Source organism: Trematomus bernacchii, unplaced genomic scaffold (genome assembly GCF_902827165.1).
Source record: "Trematomus bernacchii unplaced genomic scaffold, fTreBer1.1, whole genome shotgun sequence".
In the NCBI taxonomy this organism is placed as follows: domain Eukaryota; kingdom Metazoa; phylum Chordata; class Actinopteri; order Perciformes; family Nototheniidae; genus Trematomus; species Trematomus bernacchii.
In genome coordinates, this window is record NW_022987738.1 from 141,576 (window position 1) to 168,873 (window position 27,298).

Consider the following 27,298-nt stretch of genomic DNA (forward strand, 5'->3'; position numbering starts at 1 on the left):
TTTCTCCTTAACATCCCATTAAAATGACCTTAATATGTTTATTTTATTTGTTCAATTTAACGCCTTAAATCGAATTATTTGAAAACGCAATTTGTAATGTTGCCTATCATTTTAATTATAATGCCTTGATTTGATTAATTCCATTAATGAATCCTTAATATGACATCATCTAAATATTAGTATTTATTATCCCCTTAAACGTCCCTGAAAATGTACGGCATTTTAATGCAGATTAAGAAAGTGTTCAGAGACAAAGGTCATGGGGCGTTCAGGGACTAAAAGGATCATGGGGCGTTCAGAGACTAAAAGGACCATGGGGCGTTCAGGAACCAACATTGACATGGGGCTTTGAGGGACTCATTTAAACAGGTGGCGTTCAGGAACTAAAACGTGTGTGGTGTAAAAAAGTATTAGCTTTTGTTTTTATTTGAATTGTTTCCCCTAAACTCTCAAATGTTTAACTTTTAGAAAAGGACCCTGAACATCACACGACTCGAGAGTTACAGTTTATGAAATAATTAAAGTATTTAAATATAATATTTAGTGAAGATTAAAGCGCTACAGATTATCAGATTATCATCAGTTAGTTTAAAGACATGTTACCTCAACTACATTACCCACAATCCACTAGTGTTGCTGCTGTTCAGTGCAGTGACAGCAGGAGGAGCTGGTTAAACACTGTGTGCGTGTGTGTGCGCGTGTGTGTGCGTGTGTCTGTGCGCCGCCTCTTGATGACATCACTGTCCCGTGCAGCTCCTTGTGTGTCGATGTTTGTTCAGCAGAGGAAGAAGCTGCTTCCTGCCAAAGATGTGTGTGTGTGTGTGTGTGTGTGTGTGTGTGTGTGTGTGTGTGTGTGTGTGTGTGTGTGTGTGTGTGTGTGTGTGTGTGTGTGTGTGTGTGTGTGTGTGTGTGTGTGTGTGTGTGTGTGTGTGTGTGTGTGTGTGTGTGTGTGTGTGTGTGTGTGTGTGTGTGTGTGTGTGTGTGTGTGTGTGTGTGTGTGTGTGTGTGTGTGTGTGTACAGTAGGATAAACTTCAGCTTGTTGAATCCCTGTGTGCTCTCGTCCAATCAGAGCGCTGCGTTACAAACATAATAAACAAAATAAAACCCAAAGGTCTCTCTCATTATTAAACATCCCATAATACACAGACCTTCAAAGTAAAAGAACGTTCAATCTTGAGTTTTTAGATATATGTTTTTTATAATATAAAGCATGATATTAACTTCTGAAATACAAAGTAAAATAATGATTTTAAATATTAGTCATTTTATTGTGTTCGATGTTTCTTCTCCTCGCAGATTAAAGTTACACAGATTGTTTCATTAGATGTACTTTATTATGTATTATTACAGTTAACAAGGCATCACACACGAGTTAAAATACACAGAATATATATTCCATAGTATCCATAGAATACACATTATAAATAAAATACACTGGATGTATGCCGGGAGGCGTGTGGCGCAGTGGCCTAGTGCGTTGGTGTTGGGATCAGGGAGCACAGGTTCAAACCCCACTGCAGTCAGCATGTCGTTGTGTCCCTGAGACACTTCACCCCAAAGTGCTCCTGTGGGGATTGTCCACAGTATTGAGTATGTAAGTCTCTTTGGATAAAAGCATCTAACAAATGACATGTGATGTAATGTAATGTAATAATATAGTACAGCATGTAAACATAAAGTAAATGCAGTCTTTGATATACATTTTTTATTACCAATATTATGATTACTTTAATAACACCATAGAGTATTTGAAATATTATTCAGATTTCACTGAAGTAACTTTTGGGTTTAATTATCATTTTTAAGATACATTTTTTTTTTTAAACTGCAGGTGAGTGTTTGTTTTTGGTGGAGACACGGATGCAGGGGGCGGGGCTTACATGGGGGCGGGGCTTACACACACACACACACACACACACACACACACACACACACACAGACACAGTATTTGCTCCGGGCTGCAGGTAAGTCCTTCTGCAGGAGGAAGTTTCTACTTTCTACATTCTTTAGTTTATTTATTAAAACGTGTCTCCGCTGTTCTTGTCTAATACTCTATACCTTACACAGTGTGAACATACTCAAATGTAACTGCAGTAAAAGTACTATAAGTACACTGTCAAATACTCAGTTAGTGTTCAATGCTACTTCATTAAAAGTACTAATAACACGCCGTAAGAAAATATTACGGCAGAAAAAAAAGCACCACAAAAAACGTGAATATTCTCTGAGATTCAAGTTGTATATTCACAAGAAATAAAAGTACAGAATGACGAGAAGATATTCTTTGAGATTCATTATAATAACTTTATGACGGTAATCTGAGAACAGTCAAGTTTTCCTCATACATTTTCCACTTAAAAAATATCTACCTTTTTTCTTGTAAATGTACCACTTTAATCTCGTAGAATATCAACGTTTTTATTCGTGAATGTCAGATTTAATAAACTGTGGGTTTTCTTCGGAAGTTTTTCCGGAAGTTTTTCCTTGTACGATGTGAGGGTCTAAGGACAGAGGGTCTAAGGACAGAGGGTCTAAGGACAGAGGGTGTCGTATTGTCACTGATATTCTGTACAAACTGTGAAGTCCACTGAGACAAATGTAACATTTGTGATATTGGGCTATATAAATAAACATTGATTGATTGATAATAACCGAAAATATTACGTATTATTCGTGTTTTCTTAAGGCATTGTTTTTGATACATTTGAGCAAGTTCTAAAAGAAAAGTAATGGATAAGATAACCTTGGATAATAGAAATGGCTGTAGATAGTTTTTCTCAGAATTACATTTTATCTCAGATATTATCCAAATTATTTCTCGTATATGTACGATTGTAATCTGGGAACAGTCAAGTTATTTACTCATCAATTAACCCCTTAATGTCATATATTTCTTATTAATACATTATTTAATCCTGGGAGAATATCTACGTTTATTTCTTATACATATATGAGCTAAATCTCAAAGAAATATCTGTGTTTTTTCAAGTAATTGTCTGATTTAAGATCAGAAAATATCTGAGTTTTTTTCTCGTCATTTAAGCAAATTAATCTCTTTTTCTTATAAATTAATTATTTAATATTGGAAAAATATCCACAAATATCACATTTTCTAGTAAATGTATGATTTAAATCTCCCCCAAAATATTTCTCATACTTTTACCGCTTTAATTAGAATATCTACGTATTTTTTCGTGAATGTCAGATTTAATATCCGAAAATATTAGATTTTTTTTTCCCAGAATTGAATTTAATCTCAGATATTATCCAAGTTATTTTCTCTTAAATATACAGTACGACTGTGACCTGGGAACAGTCAAGTTATTTACTCATCAATAAACCACATTCATCTCAGGGAATGTACGATTTAAAAAATATATATATCTGATTTAATCTTAGAAAAATATTGATCGTTTTATAATAACAACACATACTTTTTCTCATAGGACTCTAGTAGATATTATTAATGATGGATAAGGTTGTTCCTGCAGGAGGATGAGGCGTCGAGGCGAGGCGAGGGAGGACAGCGACACGCTCATCGCCATGGAAACTGAGGCGGAGAAAAACTACGGCAGCGTCGCCACGGTAACCGACACGATCAATAATGAGCCAATCGGCTATCGGGACGGTAGACACATGACCACACTGCGAGTCTCTTCATGGGGTGTTAAATAATAATTCACACAATTCACACCAAAGCTAGCTAGATATGAGCTAATGTAAGCTAGTTAAGTAGTTCGAAACATAGTTAACGTAAGCTTGTTAAGTGATAGGGAGCTAATGTAAGCTAGTTAAGTAGTCAGAAGCATAGTTAACGTAAGCTAGTTGAGTGATAGGGAGCTAATGTAAGCTAGTTAAGTAGTCAGAAACATAGTTAACGTAAGCTTGTTAAGTGATAGGGAGCTAATGTAAGCTAGTTAAGTAGTCAGAAGCATAGTTAACGTAAGCTTGTTAAGTGATAGGGAGCTAATGTAAGCTAGTTAAGTAGTCAGAAGCATAGTTAACGTAAGCTTGTTAAGTGATAGGGAGCTAATGTAAGCTAGTTAAGTAGTCAGAAACATAGTTGACGTAAGCTAGTTGAGTGATAGGGAGCTAATGTAAGCTAGTTAAGTAGTTAGAAAGATAGTTAACGTAAGCTTGTTAAGTAGTTAGAAAGATAGTTGACGTAAGCTAGTTGAGTGATAGGGAGCTAATGTAAGCTAGTTAAGTAGTCAGAAACATAGTTAACGTAAGCTAGTTGAGTGATAGGGAGCTAATGTAAGCTAGTTAAGTAGTCAGAAACATAGTTGACGTAAGCTAGTTGAGTGATAGGGAGCTAATGTAAGCTAGTTAAGTAGTTAGAAAGATAGTTAACGTAAGCTTGTTAAGTAGTTAGAAAGATAGTTGACGTAAGCTAGTTGAGTGATAGGGAGCTAATGTAAGCTAGTTAAGTAGTCAGAAACATAGTTAACGTAAGCTAGTTGAGTGATAGGGAGCTAATGTAAGCTAGTTAAGTAGTCAGAAACATAGTTAACGTAAGCTAGTTGAGTGATAGGGAGCTAATGTAAGCTAGTTAAGTAGTCAGAAACATAGTTAACGTAAGCTAGTTGAGTGATAGGGAGCTAATGTAAGCTAGTTAAGTAGTCAGAAACATAGTTGACGTAAGCTAGTTGAGTGATAGGGAGCTAATGTAAGCTTGTTAAGTAGTCAGAAACATAGTTAACGTAAGCTTGTTAAGTGATAGGGAGCTAATGTAAGCTAGTTGAGTAGTCAGAAACATAGTTGACGTAAGCTTGTTAAGTGATAGGGAGCTAATGTAAGCTTGTTAAGTAGTCAGAAACATAGTTGACGTAAGCTAGTTGAGTGATAGGGAGCTAATGTAATCTTGTTAAGTAGTCAGAAACATAGTTAACGTAAGCTAGTTGAGTGATAGGGAGCTAATGTAATCTTGTTAAGTAGTCAGAAACATAGTTAACGTAAGCTAGTTGAGTGATAGGGAGCTAATGTAAGCTAGTTAAGTAGTCAGAAGCATAGTTAACGTAAGCTAGTTGAGTGATAGGGAGCTAATGTAAGCTAGTTAAGTAGTTAGAAAGATAGTTAACGTAAGCTTGTTAAGTGATAGGGAGCTAATGTAATCTTGTTAAGTAGTCAGAAACATAGTTAACGTAAGCTAGTTGAGTGATAGGGAGCTAATGTAAGCTAGTTAAGTAGTCAGAAGCATAGTTAACGTAAGCTAGTTGAGTGATAGGGAGCTAATGTAAGCTAGTTAAGTAGTTAGAAAGATAGTTAACGTAAGCTTGTTAAGTGATAGGGAGCTAATGTAAGCTTGTTAAGTAGTCAGAAACATAGTTGACGTAAGCTAGTTGAGTGATAGGGAGCTAATGTAAGCTAGTTGAGTGATAGGGAGCTAATGTAAGCTTGTTAAGTAGTCAGAAACATAGTTAACGTAAGCTTGTTAAGTGATAGGGAGCTAATGTAAGCTAGTTGAGTGATAGGGAGCTAATGTAATCTAGTTAAGTAGTCAGAAACATAGTTAACGTAAGCTAGTTGAGTGATAGGGAGCTAATGTAAGCTAGTTAAGTAGTTAGAAACATAGTTAACGTAAGCTAGTTGAGTGATAGGGAGCTAATGTAAGCTAGTTAAGTAGTCAGAAGCATAGTTAACGTAAGCTAGTTGAGTGATAGGGAGCTAATGTAATCTTGTTAAGTAGTTAGAAAGATAGTTGACGTAAGCTAGTTGAGTGATAGGGAGCTAATGTAAGCTAGTTAAGTAGTCAGAAGCATAGTTAACGTAAGCTAGTTGAGTGATAGGGAGCTAATGTAAGCTAGTTAAGTAGTTAGAAACATAGTTAACGTAAGCTAGTTGAGTGATAGGGAGCTAATGTAAGCTAGGTAAGTAGTCAGAAGCATAGTTAACGTAAGCTAGTTGAGTGATAGGGAGCTAATGTAAGCTAGTTAAGTAGTCAGAAACATAGTTAACGTAAGCTAGTTGAGTGATAGGGAGCTAATGTAAGCTAGTTAAGTAGTTAGAAAGATAGTTGACGTAAGCTAGTTAAGTGATAGGGAGCTAATGTAAGCTAGTTAAGTAGTCAGAAGCATAGTTAACGTAAGCTAGTTGAGTGATAGGGAGCTAATGTAATCTTGTTAAGTAGTTAGAAAGATAGTTGACGTAAGCTAGTTGAGTGATAGGGAGCTAATGTAATCTAGTTAAGTAGTCAGAAGCATAGTTAACGTAAGCTAGTTGAGTGATAGGGAGCTAATGTAAGCTAGTTAAGTAGTTAGAAACATAGTTAACATAAGCTAGTTGAGTGATAGGGAGCTAATGTAAGCTAGTTAAGTAGTCAGAAGCATAGTTAACGTAAGCTAGTTGAGTGATAGGGAGCTAATGTAAGCTAGTTAAGTAGTTAGAAACATAGTTAACGTAAGCTAGTTGAGTGATAGGGAGCTAATGTAAGCTAGTTAAGTAGTCAGAAGCATAGTTAACGTAAGCTAGTTGAGTGATAGGGAGCTAATGTAAGCTAGTTAAGTAGTCAGAAACATAGTTAACGTAAGCTAGTTGAGTGATAGGGAGCTAATGTAAGCTAGTTAAGTAGTTAGAAAGATAGTTGACGTAAGCTAGTTGAGTGATAGGGAGCTAATGTAAGCTTGTTAAGTAGTTCGAAACATAGTTAACGTAAGCTTGTTAAGTGATAGGGAGCTAATGTAAGCTAGTTAAGTAGTCAGAAACATAGTTAACGTAAGCTAGTTGAGTGATAGGGAGCTAATGTAAGCTAGTTAAGTAGTTAGAAAGATAGTTGACGTAAGCTAGTTAAGTGATAGGGAGCTCATGTAATCTAGTTAAGTAGTTAGAAAGATAGTTGACGTAAGCTAGTTGCGGAAAATACAGTAATTTACAAATATGTAAAATAACCCTGCAAAACATTTATCCACAACATTCTTATATGTAATAAACCCCCCCCCCAAAATATTAAATAATAACAGAGTGAATTTAGGCCTGTATAAATAACACACCACTAGTTATCACCCACAAATACATAAAATACCGTTTTAAAGCACATTGTTAGTATATCAGTATGTATGGACTTAATTATTATTAACTCTTAGACTTTCCTCAAAATACACATACAATCTCTTAAAATGCTCGTTTCGTTTCGTTGCTTCGTCTTTCGGCCGATCAAAAGGGAAATAAAACACTTCTCTAGAAGAAGACGTGTTTCTGAGATCAGTTTTGAATGACTGTGTGAGTTTAGCTGCAGCAGGAAACAGGAAGTGAGGCGGAGTTGTTTATAAAGGACTGAGTGACGAGGTTTTTGTTTTACTCCATTAACAACAATCACAGGAAGAGTCCAATCTGCTCTCATTAATGGCAACAAGACTAAATAAAAACACGCTGATTGCGAAGGGAAATAAATAACTGGACGTTATGTTTATCCTAAAAAGGCGAGGAACGGGTCAGCCTAGTGTTCTCACCTTAGGATTGTGTTGGTTCTTCCTGTTAAAGTTTAGTTGCTATTACTTTGCATAGCGTCGTCAGCTTTATCAACCTTTCATTACTAAAGAAATAGTTTCTGAAAATCTCATGTTTCCCAACATTCTGACTTTCTCAACAAATTCTGAAAGTTGTACTTTTTTCTGAACATTGTTTTTCGCAAATGTGGCATTTCCTGAAAATATTTACCTTTTTTTGAAAATGTCAAAATGTTGATCTGCTTCTCAAAATGTGGACATTTCTAAAAATAAAAAAATTAGGTTTTTTCTTTTCAAAATTATTATTTTTTTCTCAAAATTAGGTTTTTTTTTTTTCCCAAAATAAAAGAATTAAGAATTTTTCTCAAAATCTCAAAATTCTGACTTTTTCTAAAAAAAAATCTCAAAACCCTGACCTTTTCAACAATCTCCAAATTAAAGTGGACCTATCATGCTATATTTGAATAATATATTGTAGGGCCATACCTATATAAAACATGTCTGTGAAGTTTTTTTTTCAAAATACCAAACAGATCATGCATTTTAGCCATGCCTCATGTAGCTCTATTTGCTCTTTTCCAGCCCTGTTTTTGCAAGGGCTGATTCTGTGAGAAGTCTTCTTCGCTGCTTTTGTGACAGACTACAGCGCCACTTACAGGCCTGGCATATGTACTACAGCGTCTCCAGCGCTTTCGAGCGGCAATGGCCGTTGCCGTGGCCTAACCCCCCATTCCCCTGATAGGTGGAGAGTTGGCCATATAGGCGGAGCTCCCTGTTTCTGACTTCAGAACAATTTCAAATCTGGATCAGTTTGTATCAGATCCGTTGCAGCCCCGTTTTTAGAGATTTGGGTATGGAGGAAAAGAGAGAGGGTTGTGTTTTTCATGTATAAACGACGTACACAAGTGCATTTTGCATGATAGGTCCCCTTTAAGATTTGATCTCAAAATCTCAGAATTCTGACTTTTTTCAAAATATTCTCAAAATTCCGATTTTGTTTTCCCCCCTCAAAATCTCAAAATTCAATAATATTTTTCAAAATTCAATTTTATCCTAAAAATCCAGATTTTTGTCTCAAAATCCCAGAATGCACCTGTCCAGCCTCCGGACAGGAACGTCTTCAGTGACGGGTCGACTCGAGTCGGTGAGTAAAAACACACTGATGATGATTCGTGGTGTATTTAAATTCATATCCCGTTGTGTTTTGAGCTTCTTCAGCATTTTGTATTTGCAGCGTTTGGTTTCTGCAGCTTTTAGTAAACACTGCATGTCTCCTCAAGTTGCTGAATGTTCTCTAAAAGCTGCATGTGTTGTTGCTGGATGTTCTCTAAAAGCTGCATGTGTTGTCAAGTTGCTGAATGTTCTCTAAACGCTGCCATGTCTCCTCAAGTTGCTGAATGTTCTCTAAAAGCTGCATGTGTTGTTGCTGGATGTTCTCTAAAAGCTGCATGTGTTGTCAAGTTGCTGAATGTTCTCTAAACGCTGCCATGTCTCCTCAAGTTGCTGAATGTTCTCTAAAAGCTGCATGTGTTGTCAAGTTGCTGGATGTTCTCTAAAAGCTGCGTGTGTTGTTGCTGGAGAGGTTTCTTCATGTGGAACATCTGGGGTTCTATATCTGCATCCTTTCTGAAGCTGCAGCAGGTTTGGATCAATGCATTTAGATGTAATTGAGCTGCTAATCTTTGAGTTTGTGCTGTGATATATTATTGCCATATTGTGTGAGTCCATAGTATTTAGAAATACATTAAGTGTTTGTACGCTGTAGTGTTTCTTCTTTCTATATAAGATCTAAAGGCGCTGAAACACCTGTCCTTGTTGCTTTTGTTTGATTAACGTTGGATTTTAATTATGAATAATCTTAACAAGGAACAGGTTCTCCCTGTGTGACATCACCGAGCAGTCAGCCAATAGCAGGAGAGTGAGTGTGCACATGGTCTGAATGCTGTGCTCCCATTGGACAGACTTTGTGTTGGTGTGGGAGGAGCCTCTGAGCTTACAGGTGGAGGAGGGTTCAAGCCCCGCCCACAGGGAGTGGAGGCAGGTGTTCCTGCAGAAGCTGAGAAACAGCGGACTGCTGCAGGAGCAGGTGAGCGAAACAAACACACCTGCAGTCAAACTGCATGGAGGCAGAACATCACCGGAGTATACATAAACACACGTATTTATAAATACAGGAAGGAATAAATAAACATAAACACACGTATTTATAAATACACGAAGGAATAAATAAACATAAACACACGTATTTATAAATACAGGAAGGAATAAATAAACATAAACACACGTATTTATAAATACAGGAAGGAATAAATAAACATAAACACACGTATTTATAAATACAGGAAGGAATAAATAAACATAAACACACGTATTTATAAATACAGGAAGGAATAAATAAACATAAACACACGTATTTATAAATACACGAATAATTAAATAAATACCGGAATAATTTATAATAAATACAATATATCTGTTTTAATTGTGTTTATTTATGCATTCATTTATTTATTTATACTTATGTGATGTTCCGTCCTCTAAACAACGTCAACCCTCGACACCAACATGAACCAACGCGTCTGACCGGATGTTGTTTCCAAACAAAGATATTATTTTACAAGAAAATAAGAAAACAATCTTTACGTTTCTGTTCTAATTTGAGATCTATGAGATTTATGTCTTCTAATAAATACAGAGCTCACCGCCGGGAGGAGATTTCATTTTCAACATTTTCCAAAAAACAATTTGACAGTTTGCTCAAATCACGACGCGCTCGTTACCCTAAGAGCGTCCTTAGTGTGTCCTCAGTGTGTCCTTAGTGTGTCCTTAGTGTGTCCTCAGTGTGTCCTCAGTGTGTCCTTGGTGTGTCCTGAAAGTGTCCTTAGTGTGCCCTCAACCAAGACGCGCTCGTTACCCTAAGAGCGTCCTTGGTGTGTCCTCAGTGTGTCCTTAGTGTGTCCTCAGTGTGTCCTCAGTGTATCCTTGGTGTGTCCTGAAAGTGTCCTTAGTGTGTCCTCCGTGTGTCCTTAGTGTGTCCTGAAAATGTCCTGAAAGTGTCCTTAGTGTGTCCTCAGTGTGTCCTTAGTGTGTCCTCAGTGTGTCCTTAGTGTGTCCTGAAAGTGTCCTTAGTGTGTCCTTAGTGTGTCCTCAGTGTGTCCTTAGTGTGTCCTTAGTGTGTCCTTAGTGTGTCCTTAGTGTGTCCTCAGTGTGTCCTTAGTGTGTCCTTAGTGTGTCCTGAAAGTGTCCTTAGTGTGCCCTCAACCAAGACGCGCTCGTTACCCTAAGAGCGTCCTTGGTGTGTCCTCAGTGTGTCCTTAGTGTGTCCTCAGTGTGTCCTCAGTGTATCCTTGGTGTGTCCTGAAAGTGTCCTTAGTGTGTCCTCCGTGTGTCCTTAGTGTGTCCTGAAAATGTCCTGAAAGTGTCCTTAGTGTGTCCTCAGTGTGTCCTTAGTGTGTCCTCAGTGTGTCCTTAGTGTGTCCTGAAAGTGTCCTTAGTGTGTCCTTAGTGTGTCCTCAGTGTGTCCTTAGTGTGTCCTTAGTGTGTCCTTAGTGTGTCCTTAGTGTGTCCTCAGTGTGTCCTTAGTGTGTCCTTAGTGTGTCCTGAAAGTGTCCTTAGTGTGCCCTCAACCAAGACGCGCTCGTTACCCTAAGAGCGTCCTTGGTGTGTCCTCAGTGTGTCCTTAGTGTGTCCTCAGTGTGTCCTCAGTGTATCCTTGGTGTGTCCTGAAAGTGTCCTTAGTGTGTCCTCCGTGTGTCCTTAGTGTGTCCTGAAAATGTCCTGAAAGTGTCCTTAGTGTGTCCTCAGTGTGTCCTTAGTGTGTCCTCAGTGTGTCCTTAGTGTGTCCTGAAAGTGTCCTTAGTGTGTCCTTAGTGTGTCCTCAGTGTGTCCTTAGTGTGTCCTTAGTGTGTCCTTAGTGTGTCCTTAGTGTGTCCTCAGTGTGTCCTTAGTGTGTCCTTAGTGTGTCCTGAAAGTGTCCTTAGTGTGCCCTCAACCAAGACGCGCTCGTTACCCTAAGAGCGTCCTTGGTGTGTCCTCAGTGTGTCCTTAGTGTGTCCTCAGTGTGTCCTCAGTGTATCCTTGGTGTGTCCTGAAAGTGTCCTTAGTGTGTCCTCCGTGTGTCCTTAGTGTGTCCTGAAAATGTCCTGAAAGTGTCCTTAGTGTGTCCTCAGTGTGTCCTTAGTGTGTCCTCAGTGTGTCCTTAGTGTGTCCTGAAAGTGTCCTTAGTGTGTCCTTAGTGTGTCCTCAGTGTGTCCTTAGTGTGTCCTTAGTGTGTTCTGAAAGTGTCCTTAGTGTGCCCTCAACCAAGACGCGCTCGTTACCCTAAGAGCGTCCTTAGTGTGTCCTTAGTGCGTCCTCAGTGTGTCCTCAGTGTGTCCTCAGAGCGTCCTTAGTGTGTCCTTAGTGTGTCCTTTGTGTGTCCTCAGTGTGTCCTCAGAGCGTCCTTAGTGTGTCCTTAGTGTGTCCTCAGTGTGTCCTCAGAGCGTCCTTAGTGTGTCCTCAGTGTGTCCTTAGTGTGTCCTCTGTGTGTCCTTAGTGTGTCTTTAGTGTGTCCTTATTGTGTCCTCAGTGTGTCCTCAGTGTGTCCTTTGTGTGTCCTCAGTGTGTCCTCAGTGTGTCCTCAGAGTGTCCTTAGTGTGTCTTTAGTGTGTCCTAAAAGTGTCCTTAGTGTGTCCTCAGTGTGTCCTCAGAGTGTCCTTAGTGTGTCTTTAGTGTGTCCTGAAAGTGTCCTTAGTGTGTCCTCAGTGTGTCCTCAGAGCGTCCTTAGTGTGTCCTCAGTGTGTCCTCAGAGTGTCCTTAGTGTGTCTTTAGTGTGTCCTGAAAGTGTCCTTAGTGTGTCCTCAACCAAGACGCGCTCGTCACCCTAAGAGCGTCCGGTTTGCAGTAAAGGAAGAAGTTTCGATGTCCGCTAGTTGTGAGCATTTTTAAATAATCTGTACATTTAGTTCAATGCAACGAAACTATCCAGCTCGGTTGAGGCGAGGTTAGCGTTAACGTCAGCGACATGCTAAAGACAAAAGAATCAAGGTTTAACATCAGACTTGAGAGTCCTGTGTTGGTTTTAGGCCAGGCTTCCCCGCCCAACACGATATTTATACAACGCACAGACAAGTGTTGACTTTGGAGTTTGTAGAAAGCCCGCTACGTCGATGCTAAAGGGCGGCGCCGTGCTTTACCCGCTAACATTCAGACTTGAAGAATGTCCGTATTCATACTGTAAAACCCTCAAATATAAATCCTTCTGGGTAGGGCTGCACGATATATCGTGTCGTGACGATAATCGCGATATGCGCGATATTCACATCGCGTGGACGTGCAATTTTTTTAATAAAATAAATAATAATAATAATTTTATTTATTTTTTAGGACTTGCGATATTAAGTAGGCAAATTAACTCAAACACGTCATGTTACAATTATTTTTGCTGCTTGCTACAAAAGGAAAACTCACGCGGCTCTCATGTCAGGGGTAATTAGTGAGTGACAGCAAACCACCAATCACAATCAAATCTCCAAAGCAAACGGACCGGGTGATTAAAGGTCAAAACAGTGAATTAAGTATAGTTTCATGTGTTTCTCCAGTTCGGCGCTGCTAACCGAGCTAGCTCAGCTTGTTGCTCTGATAACTTCAGATCCAGACGTCCGGGACTAAAATCCTTCATCCGGTTAAATATAATTAAAAAAATACCAATGAGCATTAAAGTTCAAGAAAGGATGGTTTGCGGGAAAAAAAAACGGTCTTTTCTTCAATTCCTGTATGTTTTCATATCGCAGGGGAAGAAAAGCCTAATGTCAGTTTTTTTACTTCTGGGTGACGTTAGAAAGGGTTTCCAATGAACGTCAAACAACAAAATAGATTCAATGTTGAGATGTGTTTTATTTACTTTCACTTAATGATGAAAGAGACGATCAGAGAGGGGACGGAGGGGACGGAGGGGACGGAGGGGACGGAGGGGACGGAGAGGACGGAGGGGACGGAGGGGACGGAGAGGACGGAGGGGACGGAGGGGACAATGGAATATATGACAATTTTAAAAACATATATTTCAAGGAATATTCTAAAAAAAATAACAGGTTGTAAAAAATGTGTAAATATATATTTTATTTGTAAAAGTTTTAAAGGCATTTGGAAATCATCATTAAAAAGTTATGAATATTAAAAATATATATATTGAATATAAAAAATCTGAGGAACCAGATTTCAACAAAAGAGTTTCAATATTCTGTCAAAGTCGGAATATTTGTCCATTAAACAAAATGTATTTATAAATATGTTAATACAACAATAAAAATAGAATCATTCACAAAAGGTCGTCTGAATGCTCAGCGACATTTTAAAGAAAAAGTTCCAATATCTCAACAAAGAAGAACGCTTGATTTTAATAGAGAAAAAAAAATTAAATTCTTAAAGAAGAAAATGTAAAATAAAAAGTGTCTCTTCCGTGTCCCCGCAGAGAGACGTCCTTCAGCAGAAGACAAAGACCTGTTTTGTCCTCCTCAACGCCCCCTGGAGTGTCCTCTGTTTCTACGCAGAGGACATCAGCCTCAGAGTCCCCCTGCAGGTCAGACATCACATTACATGGACCTTACAATCAACCATGTCCTGAAAGTGTCCTCAGTGTGTCCTTAGTGTGTCCTTAGTGTGTCCTTAGTATGTCCTCAGTGTGTCCTTAGTGTGTCCTCAGTGTGTCCTTAGTGTGTCCTTAGTGTGTCCTTAGTGTGTCCTTAGTGTGTCCTCAGTGTGTCCTTAGTGTGTCCTCAGTGTGTCCTTAGTGTGTCCTTAGTGTGTCCTTAGTGTGTCCTCAGTGTGTCCTCAGTGTGTCCTTAGTGTGTCCTCAGTGTGTCCTTAGTGTGTCCTCAGTGTGTCCTTAGTGTGTCCTTAGTGTGTCCTTAGTGTGTCCTTAGTGTGTCCTCAGTGTGTCCTTAGTGTGTCCTCAGTGTGTCCTTAGTGTGTCCTTAGTGTGTCCTTAGTGTGTCCTTAGTGTGTCCTTAGTGTGTCCTTAGTGTGTCCTCAGTGTGTCCTTAGTGTGTCCTCAGTGTGTCCTTAGTGTGTCCTTAGTGTGTCCTTAGTGTGTCCTTAGTGTGTCCTCAGTGTGTCCTCAGTGTGTCCTTAGTGTGTCCTTAGTGTGTCCTTAGTGTGTCCTTAGTGTGTCCTCAGTGTGTCCTTAGTGTGTCCTCAGTGTGTCCTTAGTGTGTCCTTAGTGTGTCCTCAGTGTGTCCTCAGTGTGTCCTTAGTGTGTCCTCAGTGTGTCCTTAGTGTGTCCTCAGTGTGTCCTTAGTGTGTCCTCAGTGTGTCCTTAGTGTGTCCTCAGTGTGTCCTTAGTGTGTCCTCAGTGTGTCCTTAGTGTGTCCTCAGTGTGTCCTTAGTGTGTCCTCAGTGTGTCCTCAGTGTGTCCTTAGTGTGTCCTTAGTGTGTCCTTAGTGTGTCCTTAGTGTGTCATCAGTGTGTCCTTAGTGTGTCCTCAGTGTGTCCTTAGTGTGTCCTTAGTGTGTCCTTAGTGTGTCATCAGTGTGTCCTTAGTGTGTCCTCAGTGTGTCCTTAGTGTGTCCTTAGTATGTCCTCAGTGTGTCCTTAGTGTATCCTTAGTGTGTCCTTAGTGTGTCCTCAAAGTGTCCTCAGTGTATCCTCAGTGTATCCTTAGTATGTCCTTAGTGTGTCCTTAGTGTGTCCTTAGTGTGTCCTTAGTGTGTCCTCAGTGTGTCCTTAGTGTGTCCTCAGTGTGTCCTTAGTGTGTCCTCAGTGTGTCCTTAGTGTGTCCTCAGTGTGTCCTTAGTGTATCCTCAGTGGGTCCTTAGTGTATCCTCAGTGTGTCCTTAGTGTGTCCTTAGTGTGTCCTTAGTGTGTCATCAGTGTGTCCTTAGTGTGTCCTCAGTGTGTCCTTAGTGTGTCCTCAAAGTGTCCTCAGTGTATCCTCAGTGTGTCCTTAGTGTATCCTCAGTGTGTCCTTAGTGTGTCCTTAGTGTGTCCTTAGTGTGTCATCAGTGTGTCCTTAGTGTGTCCTCAGTGTGTCCTTAGTGTATCCTCAGTGTGTCCTCAGTGTGTCCTTAGTGTATCCTCAGTGTGTCCTCAGTGTGTCCTTAGTGTGTCCTTAGTGTATCCTCAGTGTGTCCTTAGTGTATCCTCAGTGTGTCCTTAGTGTGTCCTTAGTGTGTCCTTAGTGTATCCTCAGTGTGTCCTTAGTGTGTCCTTAGTGTGTCCTTAGTGTGTCCTCAGTGTGTCCTTAGTGTGTCCTTAGTGTATCCTCAGTGTGTCCTTAGTGTGTCCTCAGTGTGTCCTTAGTGTGTCCTTAGTGTGTCCTCAGTGTATCCTTAGTGTGTCCTTAGTGTGTCCTCAGTGTATCCTTAGTGTGTCCTTAGTGTGTCCTTAGTGTATCCTCAGTGTGTCCTTAGTGTGTCCTTAGTGTATCCTCAGTGTGTCCTCAGTGTGTCCTTAGTGTGTCCTTAGTGTGTCCTCAGTATATCCTCAGTACATCCTCAGTGTGTCCTCAGTGTGTCATCAGTGTGTCCTCTGTGTGTCCTCTGTCCTCTGCAGGTTGTCCCCTCTCCGTTCACTAACTGGTCAGCGCAGGTTTTGTCCCGGTTGTCCGTCCCCAACCCTTTTCTTCAGGACGTCCCTAACGCCCCCCCGGACTTCTACACCTGTCAGTTCAGAAACAACAAGCTGCAGAGGTGACCATTCAAACGTCTCTTTAGAAATACCAAAGTGTCCTCTGACATAAAGGAGAGAAAGACGTCTCACAGTGAGGGGTCCATAACAGAAACTAACATTCTGAATAATACAGAAAGACGTTCAAACGCAACCTTTGAGCTTCACCACAGGATGTGCGCTGAGGGACAGTGAGAGGTGTCAAAGTGAATGTAGTGTAAATACGGTGTTCAACAAGTGCCAGTACTCAAGAGCCCAGAACTCTCCCATCAGGAGGAGCTGCTTCAGAAAGGATGCAGATATAGAACCCAGATGTTCCACATGGAGAAACCTCTCAAGCAACAACACACGCAGCCTTTAGAGAACATTCAGCAGCTTGAGGAGACATGGCAGCTTTTAGAGAACATTCAGCAGCTTGAGGAGACATGGCAGCCTTTAGAGAACATTCAGCAGCTTGAGGAGACATGGCAGCCTTTAGAGAACATTCAGCAGCTTGAGGAGACATGGCAGCCTTTAGAGAACATTCAGCACCTTGAGGAGACATGGCAGCCTTTAGAGAACATTCAGCAGCTTGAGGAGACATGGCAGCCTTTAGAGAACATTCAGCACCTTGAGGAGACATGGCAGCCTTTAGAGAACATTCAGCAGCTTGAGGAGACATGGCAGCCTTTAGGGAACATTCAGCAGCTTGAGGAGACATGGCAGCATCTAGAGAACATCCAGCAGCTTGAGGAGACATGGCAGCCTTTAGAGAACATTCAGCAGCTTGAGGAGACATGGCAGCCTTTAGAGAACATTCAGCAGCTTGAGGAGACATGGCAGCCTTTAGAGAACATTCAGCACCTTGAGGAGACATGGCAGCCTTTAGAGAACATTCAGCAGCTTGAGGAGACATGGCAGCCTTTAGAGAACATTCAGCACCTTGAGGAGACATGGCAGCCTTTAGAGAACATTCAGCAGCTTGAGGAGACATGGCAGCCTTTAGAGAACATTCAGCACCTTGAGGAGACATGGCAGCCTTTAGAGAACATTCAGCACCTTGAGGAGACATGGCAGCCTTTAGAGAACATTCAGCAGCTTGAGGAGACATGGCAGCCTTTAGGGAACATTCAGCAGCTTGAGGAGACATGGCAGCATCTAGAGAACATCCAGCAGCTTGAGGAGACATGGCAGCCTTTAGAGAACATTCAGCAGCTTGAGGAGACATGGCAGCCTTTAGAGAACATTCAGCACCTTGAGGAGACATAGCAGCATCTAGAGAACATCCAGCAGCTTGAGGAGACATGGCAGCCTTTAGGAAACATTCAGCACCTTGAGGAGACATAGCAGCATCTAGAGAACATCCAGCAGCTTGAGGAGACATGGCAGCGTTTAGAGAACATTCAGCACCTTGAGGAGACATAGCAGCATCTAGAGAACATCCAGCAGCTTGAGGAGACATGGCAGCCTTTACTAAAAGCTGAAGAAACCAAACGCTGAAGAAGCTCAGCCACAACGGAGAGTCTGTGTCTCCGCTGAGCGTCAGATGAGAAGAAGAGAGGAAAGCAGGGAGATATGAACTGAGGTTCAATGTGGAAGCCTCTGGGTTCATCTCCAGGTCGGGCTGGGCCACGTGCATCCATTTCAGACATCCCAGTGTGACTTTAAGAAGTGCTGTCGGCTGACATTTCAGACATCCCAGTGTGACTCTAACGGCCCGTCCACACAGCAGCGACAAAAAATCTTGGAACGCTTCTGCCCATTCACTTTGAATGGGGTGACGTCACTTTGCCTCACTTTTCGGCGAACTGCATTGTGGGAAGCAGAGCGGAGATTTTCAGGATTTTCAGGATTCAAAGTTGAACAATGTTCAACTTTTGAGGCTGAGGTGGAAGCGTCAGCCAATCAAATCCCGTTTATGCAAATCTGACAGTTCAAGCTCTAGCCAATCAAACGGCGTGTATGCTGGGAGAGACATACCGCAGGTCATTTCCTCATAGTCCAAAACATGGAGGAGAAATTAGCGGTAGGGAATCACCCGGTGCTTTATGACCAGTCCCTATTTACCTACCGGGATACAAACCGGAGGAGCCAGGCATGGAGGGAGGTGGCAGAGACAGTGGTAGGTCTTCGCCTGTTTGGGGAGTTTATATCCAGTTTACTTCGGGCTTTTTTGCTTCGTATGTCGGGGGCAGGAGATTCATGTGATTGGTTGTTGGTGCCTTGCTCGCAAAAAATCCCCAAGCTTCAGATACGCCCACCTCCAAGATTTTTTTAACGCTGCTGTGTGGACGGGCCGTAAGAAGTGCTGTCGGCTGCGAGAAGCCGCTTCGATGCCCTCAGTGTTTAATACAAAAAGCTGAAGATGTAACAAACTAATAATAATTATTCTTTAACTCAATGTGGTCTTTATACTCGGTGGGGGTCTTCGGGCGCTCCTCCAGCTCAGTGTGCAGGAAACTAAACCCACCTCCCCTGAAGAGTAAAGCCACTCAAAAGCCACTCATTGTGTCTCCTCACCTCCTCATTGTGTTCCTCACCTCCTCATTGTGTTCCTCACCTCCTCATTGTGTTTCCTCACCTCCTCATTGTGTCTCCTCACCTCCTCATTGTGTCTCCTCGCCTCCTGTGGGCCTCCTCCAGCTGCGTATCGGTTGCTCACTTGGGGTGATACAATAATCGCCCCTCCGGTAGGAGTTTTGAGGACGCTGATTGGTTACATTTTATGACACACGTTCATATCTTGACTCAGCGATTGGCTAAGCTGCTCCAGAGACTCCGTGGGGCGATCTCTCCATCGCCCCCGCACAGAGCTTCAGTCATACAGTGTAGGAGGAAAAGCATATACGCAAATTATTTTAAAATCATATTTTACACATATTTCTGGGTGCATATCATATTTTAAACACACAAATATTGACAATTTATATAATTAATTAGTATTATTATTCATATTATTATTAATAATAATGTTGTGTGTGGTTTAGGGGGGGCTCTATCGCCCCCTATGGGCCAGCCGCACTGAGTTTGATCTGTTGTTTCTCTGATTGTGTCTGCAGGTTTCTGGGCAGCGACAACAGAGACACGTTCTTTAAAACCACTCAAAGACACCAGGTGGTGAGTTCCTTTTTCTCACAGGAGTGAACCCTCTGAACCCTCTGAACCCTCTGAACCCTCTGAACCCTCTGAACCCTCTGATGCTGTTGGGGGGTTTTCTACTCCCGTCACATCGGTGGTGTATTTCAATTTAATGCTACTTCATATTTATATATTCTCCACTACAGTTAATAAGCAGCTTTAGCTCCATTTAGCACAAAGCATCTCTGACTAAGTGGGGTTAGGGGAAAGTCACAAAAGAATCTAATTATTTTAATATTTTACAAAAAGCCATCATTGTCTCCAACAGTCAAATGCAACTTGATGCAACAATATTATCTAGAAACGTCACATATATAAAAATAATTATAAACACACATCAAGTTCATTTTTCTTCTTTGACTTGTTATGCTTCACCGCTCTGTCTGACAGCCGTATCATCCATTTAATGTTATCTGATCCAAATAAAACCCAATCACTTTATTTGCATAACAAACATGAAATATACCCTTCATGTTTTCATTATAAGCAATCTGTAGCTTCTGCTTTAAGGGAACACTTGTTGAAACAGAATACATGAAACCCTACAGAAAGCTGGGCTGTTTTGTTTTTAAAGGATATTCAAGAAACTCAATGCACCTACTCTTGATTGATTTAGCTAACTTAAGATAAGATAAGATGTTCTTTATTGATCCCAATGTGGGAAATGTTTGCGTTGCAGCAGCATAAACAGACAAGGCATTGAACATTAGAGAAATTAAAAGACTAGAAATAAACAATCCAAAATGTAAACGTCTCAAATGGAAATAAAATAGCATAAAAAAGTAGAAATATACATGTTCAAATACAAATGTACAGTAACAAAATATAAATCAGGATATTATATAAACATTAAGTGTGTGAGTGTCACGACCTCGACACAAACTGGAGAACCCAAATGCACGACCCAGAGACAGTCTTGAATGTAAGAAAACATTTCTTTTAATTTCGATGAACAAAAAAATCAAAAAGCGCTCACAAGGAGGAAAAACCAAGCGTAACAAAAAGAGAACTTAAAGGTGGGGTAGGTAAGAACGGAGAAACAGCTCGAGTGCGCTAGAGTTTGAAAATACACAACCGGAGAAAATCTGCCACTTCCTTACAGAGCCCCTCCTCCAACACACACGAACGCGCACATGACCAATGAGGGCACGAGATAAGTTTGTGCACAGATGGAAGGCTGACAGGCAGGTAGGCCATCCAGTTATTTTAGCCGGGCCGGCTCAGATGATTGGTCGTGCTTTTTACAGTACTACAGCTTCCACTGATGATATTTATTTATGGATTTGTTGTCAAAGCACTTCAGATATTCATTGCTATCGGGATGTTAAGAGCATTCCATGGAATATAACAAAAAGTGTATCTCGAGCCAGTTTCTCAAACTTACCTTTTAACCTTTAAGGTTAAGTTTACAAAATATGGCAAAAAATATCACAACCTGACTTGACTGGAATCGATCCTCTATATGCTGAGGCCGGGCACGACCATACGTGGAAACAAACAAGACCAACTGACACAGGACAGGGGAAGATGGGACTATTTAAACATGAGGTGAGTGGGAACAGGTGGAAACAATCAGGGGCGGGGCAGACGCTGACGAGGGCGGGAGAACACACAAAGGGAGGAAGTAACAGGGCCTGAAATGAGAGAGAAGAGGTAAGTACAAAATGAAACGAAAACGAGACACGACATGAAACACGGGGACTTGACTAGAGATGAATGACATAAACAGACAGACCTGACATGACGTGAAATAACAGACATAATACATAAACATAACTAACACATTTGACGAGACACAACAGTGAGGAATGGAATAAGTCAACTTAACCTGTTACGCACGGCCCCCACGGTACCGGGCAGATAAACGCGTCGTTTGCAGGAAACAACGTCTAAGGAATCTTAATATTTAATAAACTATGAATGTTTTATATCCATGTAACGGGAAGAAACTCAGCTAACTGATCTTTTAAAAAAAAAAAAACACAATGCTAACACTCAGCCTCTGCGAAAAAATGTAACCTATCTCTGCACCTAAACTCACAATAACTCCCTTATTACTTATCCTAGATACACAGCCAACCCATCGATTAGCATCTCCTGGAGACACAGAATCTGGGTGTGCCCACCTCAACACTCAGTGATAAACATTCGCGACGCTATAAACGAAAGCGTACATCAGAACATGTGGAGCTAGGTAGCTAGAAACGCTAACATGGCTTACCTTGGTCAAAACTGGTCTTCAATGGCATTAAAACGATAAAAAAACGATGCTGCAGTTAATCCATAGGTTCATCCAATGTGTCTGTGCCCTCTTTGAAATGATTTCTGATAATCCATAAGCAATAAAACTGCTTTTTGTTTCCAAATGTCAGAGCTAGAGATAGGTCCACTCTGATGCTAAATTGCATGCGCGAAGCCCCCACCTTTTCTCTTCACAACATGTGTGTGTGGGGGCCTCCCCCTTCCATTCTATTGGCTCTAACGGTCAGAAAGAGGTGTCAACCATCAACATCGACCAAGGGGGGCCAGAGATATGGAGCCTTTGCCTAGACCTTTTTACCACCCTTTTATTTATTTTGTATTGCTTTTTATGAATTCTATCGTGTTGTGTAATGTCTATTTATACTGTTCATGCTCACTGCTTGTAGCACTTCGGGATTTGAAATCAAATATGAAGTGCTTTATAAATGGAACCCATTATTATTATTATTATTATATGGAAAAAAAAACATTTCCACCCAAATCACCTCAGAGGTGGGGGGTTTTTTGGCTAAATCTCTCTAAAAAGGTCAAATGTCACTTGTTTTGCATCAATCTTGATACAGGGTACTTATGATATGTTGTACTTTGGATTCCTAAAGCTTTTAGTCTACTAACCCATCATCCAAGGGTAGTTTTCACTATCTGTAAAAAATAATCTTTGGACGGACACTATAATTTACAGTTTTTTACTATGTAAAATCTGAATTTTCTTTAAAATAAAAAACATTTATATTGATTCTGACACTTCTACATCCAACTCACAGATGTAACCTTGCTTTGATAAAAGAAATTATTCATATAACCCTTTTAGAAGTTAAGTTGTAGTCATTTGTTTTGGGCATGTCATTTTCGAGCCTGAAACATGAAAAACAGGCTAGGTGCTTAACAGGTTAAGAGGCGATTTACCTCACCTCTAGTGAGGAGCCCAAACAGTTTGGTCTACAGATTTGTGTCTTTCATTGTCAACATGTATATATAGGACTGTTTAGTTCTGTTTTATTTTCCATTTGGACTTTTCTGGAGGCGGCGTGCGCTCGGTTCTCATTGGAATACATTTTTTTAATACACTGGCGTTTAGAAACAGGTGATATGTGGACACGGACCCTACGTTTTCTATCACAATGAACCAGGGAGATGCTGCCTTCAGGGTCCACTAATAACAAACTGCTGGATGTCTGCATGGACTCTATAGAAGCTAACAGCCCCTTCCCTAAGAGCAGTGCAGCTCCTTTATGAGCCTGAACGCCCGGAGAGCAAACAGACAATGTTTGAATAACTTCTCAACTCGGTGTCACCTCGTTAAACAGCGCCTGATGCAGGAGAAGCTCCCCGTGGAAACAGAATGAACGAGTTCTTCAAACCTGTTTGCTCTGTGCTCTGGTTCGAACAGAGAGACGAACAGCTGACCTCTGCCGGCTTTCTTTAATATGATGATTTTCTAACTCACAGAAATGTAGGAGAAGTGGCCGATGTTTGTCTTCCATTTCTTTAATAATGTCAGCCAACAGAAACTCCATTTGTTTTAAATGGTAATGATATGCATGAGATAAACACAAGTCTCTCACTCCCTGTTAGAGCCATTTCCCTTTCATCATGTGGTTTGAATGTTTGTCTTATTCATATAAGGATTTAGAGTAAACTCTTAACTATTTGTTTTTGTGAGTCACACTACGGTTTAAAGGATGTTCATTTAAGTCTCACTTATTTGTTGTCTAATGTGCGCTGTCGGGTATGACGTGCATGTCTTTATGTCTATTGGCATGACCATGGTGCACAGTACAGACTTTTCACCGTGTTCTTTTTGGCCTTTTTTGATACGGAGAACTTTTAGTTGCTTTGAAGCGAGGAAGTTTGTCTCATGTTTGTACGCCGCCTTAAAGAATAAATCTGATTTGACTGAACGCTACAACGATCTCTGCAAAGTTAGTTTGGAAGCAAAGAGAGGCGCGTCATGACCCACAACCCCCTTAGAGGCAAGTGGATATTAAATCTAGAAACTGATTAAAACGCCACGACACTCCTCCTAATCTTGGCTTTATTAATAACCCACTCATTAATATGTAGTGAGCAGATATTTATATTGTCTTATGATCAATTGAACACGTTTAAAGTCGTTAGATAAACAACCAGATTAAATATATCTGCAAACAAATTCTATTGTGAAAGTCTGCTCAGAGATTATAGGTCGAAACTCTACGAATCAACAGAACAACACAGTGTACGTGATAGGCTAAGGGGCGGGACATCTCTAAGGAGTTGACCAATCACAACAGAGCCGGCCAGCTAACCAATCAGAGCAGACTGGGCTCTGGTTTCATGAAATTAAATACAGAGTTTAATCCCTGATCAAATGTACGGCTCTCTAACATCTCCTCTTCAGTGAATGTAATGATATGTTAAGCTGAGTGACTCACGTAGTTAACTTCCAACATCCTGGTGTCTGAAGGGGGCGTGGCCCTCAGCGAGAGCTCTGATTGGCTCAGAGGTGCAGACCGGTTGACCTCTCAGGTTCAGGATGTTTCAGTCAGCAGGAGGACGCTGCACGCCTCCTCTGCAAACACACACACACACACACACACACACACACACACACACACACACACACACACACACACACACACACACACACACACACACACACACACACACACACACACACACACACATCCTGAAACAGAGCGAGTGTGCACTGCCTGAAGCTTTAAGGAATACAAACACAATATTGAAGACTCATGTGCAACGATATTAGAGATCATCATGATAGTGTTGTGATTGTGGATACATGTTGATTAGCTTAGCATATAGCCTGTCTCACAATACTGAAAGCTGTATTTCTCACAGTTTTACAAATAATATATGTGCAGCATATAAGTATTTAAAGTGGGAGAGCTGTACACTTTTAAAAGAGGTATTGTGCAAAATCCTGCAGTGACTGTTTCCTGTCCCTCAGTGACTGTTTCCTGTCCCTCAGTGACTGTTTCCTGTCCCTCAGTGACTGTTTCCTGTCCCTCAGTGACTGTTTCCTGTCCCTCAGTGACTGTTTCCTGTCCCTCAGTGTCTTTTTCCTGTCCCTCAGTGTCTGTTTCCTGTCCCGCAGTGACTGTTTCCTGTCCCTCAGTGACTGTTTCCTGTCCCTCAGTGACTGTTTCCTATCCCTCAGTGACTGTTTCCTGTCCCTCAGTGACTGTTTCCTGTCCCTCAGTGTCTGTTTCCTGTCCCTCAGTGACTGTTTCCTGTCCCTCAGTGTCTGTTTCCTGTCCCTCAGTGACTGTTTCCTGTCCCTCAGTGACTGTTTCCTGTCCCTCAGTGACTGTTTCCTGTCCCTCAGTGACTGTTTCCTGTCCCTGCAGCTGTACGAGATCCTGGCCCGGACGCCGTACGGTTCGATGAAACGTGGGGAGGTTGGGATCGACCGTCTGCTGAGCGAGGGGGTCTTCACTGCAGCCTACCCACTGCACGAGGTGAGGTTATAACCCGGCAGGTGGGAGAGTACCGTATTGACCTGAAGATACGTTTTTTTCGTCTTGTATTCGGGGTCTAGACTTTTCGATGTAATGTATAATCGCCAAACGAGTGTTCCCTCAAACGAGACACCGTCTTAAAGGTCCCCTATTATACATATCTCATCAATATATCACAGGTCTCAGATATATCCAGAGCCTGTCTCTGATTGGCTGAAACACCAATCATTGCGTGTTTCAGCATTGTTGATCATTGCAGCATTACCCATAATCCCCTCTGTTTCAGCCCTGTTTCCAAAGTGCTGATTCTCTGTCTGTTACTTTAGATGAAAATAAGGAGCCCCTCCCCACGCCCCTCTGAGAGAGATTTGGTTACAAAGAACTCAATAGCCGCGTTCACACCAAGTACTTTGCCGTACTTAGTGCCGGCACTCAGAGCCCCAGCACTTATGACCCCAGGGCAGTTAGTACAGATCGCGTTCACACCGGAGTACTTTTCCCTGAGGGAAGATTACGCAAATGAGCCGCTGACGTCACTTTGTCTTCTTCTGCTTTGGGTTTACTGGCAGGCCGCAAACAACTTCACGGCGTATACTGCCACCCGGAGTCCCCGGCCGGAAGTCCCCGGAGTTGGGGAAAGCTTCAGTAGAAGCTGCTGGGACTCCCAGCAGCTTCTACTGAAGCCTTCAGAGGAAATCGCCAGAACGCCGACACCTCCTCATCTCCACTCCACCGCTCCCATGTTTTCTTTTGTGTTGCCATAAGTTAGTCTCTCTGCGTTTGTGCACTGGGCGAATGCTAATGCTAATAATGCTAAATGCGAGGATAATAAAATGGCGGCTCTACAAAACATTTCAGAGTTGTACGGGGCGTGGTTTGCATTCAGCGACTGTCCGCACTGAAATGTTTGCTCTTTGTTTGCAGGGTGGATTCCAGCTGCCCAGCCCCCCAGTGCCCCCCCAGTCTTTAGCTCTGAGACAGATCCTGTATTCGCACTGGGCCACCTGGTCCTCCTGGAGAAGCTACCAGCCTCTGGACCACATCAGGGAATACTTCGGAGAGAAGATAGCGCTTTACTTCGCCTGGCTTGGTAATTACCACATGAGTAACTAACCCACCTCTGAGAGTGTCCCACAGTGTGTGTCTGCAGCAGGTACGAGCTTCACATCTGCACACCAATAACCCCAAACGTTTCAAAATGACACATCGTAGTCTAATACAGCATACTGTGCTGAACATTTAGTGAGTCTCAATTGACGAGTTCAGTTACTAAGAAGCTCTGAGATCTCGCTCAGAGTTACCTGTTTCTCAGTTTGTTAACTTAGACCAACAAAACAGTGCGTGTTCTCGTGTTGAAGCGTTGAGTGTTTTGGAGATGAGTTAGAGCGTGTTGGGACCTTAGCACTGAGCCTTTTCCCACCCAGCATTAAGAACTTCGGTGGCAGTCTGATCCCCGATGAAAGTAAACTAAAGATAACTGTCACCATGTATCGCCTCGAGCTCACCGTGTCATCTTTCTTTGACCACCACTCAGACCAGGCTCTTCATCTGGGTAAGAATTGTGTCATCATATATTGTCTTAAATGAACAAGGTCATGTATGCGCTACTTACTACTGCCTCCCACTGGCACGAGGAGGTATGAATGACTTAGCTAGCCTTCACATTGCAGGCACAGACGCTCAACAATGGCTGTGTTGACTATTGGCTTTCAATATCACCAAGGGATTGGCTAAACGGGGTACTCCTATTTGGACGTGTGTAATCTCCATTCACTACGAAGTCTTTAGCTATCAATACCATTTCATTTCCAACGAAAGAAAACAGCGACATCGTCAAAAAAACCTGTGGCTCTTCCAACAGTTTGAGGTCACCTAAATACCCTGTGCCCCATGCGCCATCTAGTGCTACAATAAAACATACAAATGGGCACAACCAATGGCCCATGTGTATGTTATTATAGTTTCTTAAAATGGTTTTGTTGTGTGGTGTGTGTGTGTGTGTGTGTGTGTGTGTGTGTGTGTGTGTGTGTGTGTGTGTGTGTGTGTGTGTGTGTGTGTGTGTGTGTGTGTGTGTGTGTGTGTGTGTGTGTGTGTGTGCAGGTTTCTACACCGGCTGGCTGCTGCCGGCCTCTCTCGTTGGGACCGTGGTCTTCCTGTTCGGGTTCTGGCTCATGGCCACCGACGTCCCAGCGTGAGTAAAAGATGTGTCAGAGATAGTTTTAGTTTGTTAGAAACGGCCACCAACAGAGCGGACGGATATTCAGGAAAAACACACACACACACACACACACACACACACACACACACACACACACACACACCCACACAGTCTCACACAACTCTCACCCCACATCTCACACACACACACA

The 27,298-nt window shown here is 41.7% G+C and overlaps 1 protein-coding gene across 1 annotated transcript; it reads left to right on the forward strand.

Moving 5' to 3' along the window:
- Positions 1-1,948: 1,948 nt before the first annotated feature.
- On the forward strand, positions 1,949-27,120 carry LOC117495049 (anoctamin-7-like; the record flags this gene model as incomplete). Its single annotated transcript, XM_034146109.1, has 10 exons — positions 1,949-1,965; positions 3,493-3,586; positions 8,533-8,590; positions 9,408-9,532; positions 13,898-14,005; positions 15,976-16,112; positions 19,128-19,185; positions 24,819-24,929; positions 25,854-26,019; positions 27,030-27,120. Coding segments are annotated over exons 2-10 (944 nt in total), but the record flags the coding sequence as incomplete, so codon positions are not given.
- Between the last annotated feature and the right edge of the window lie 178 nt (positions 27,121-27,298).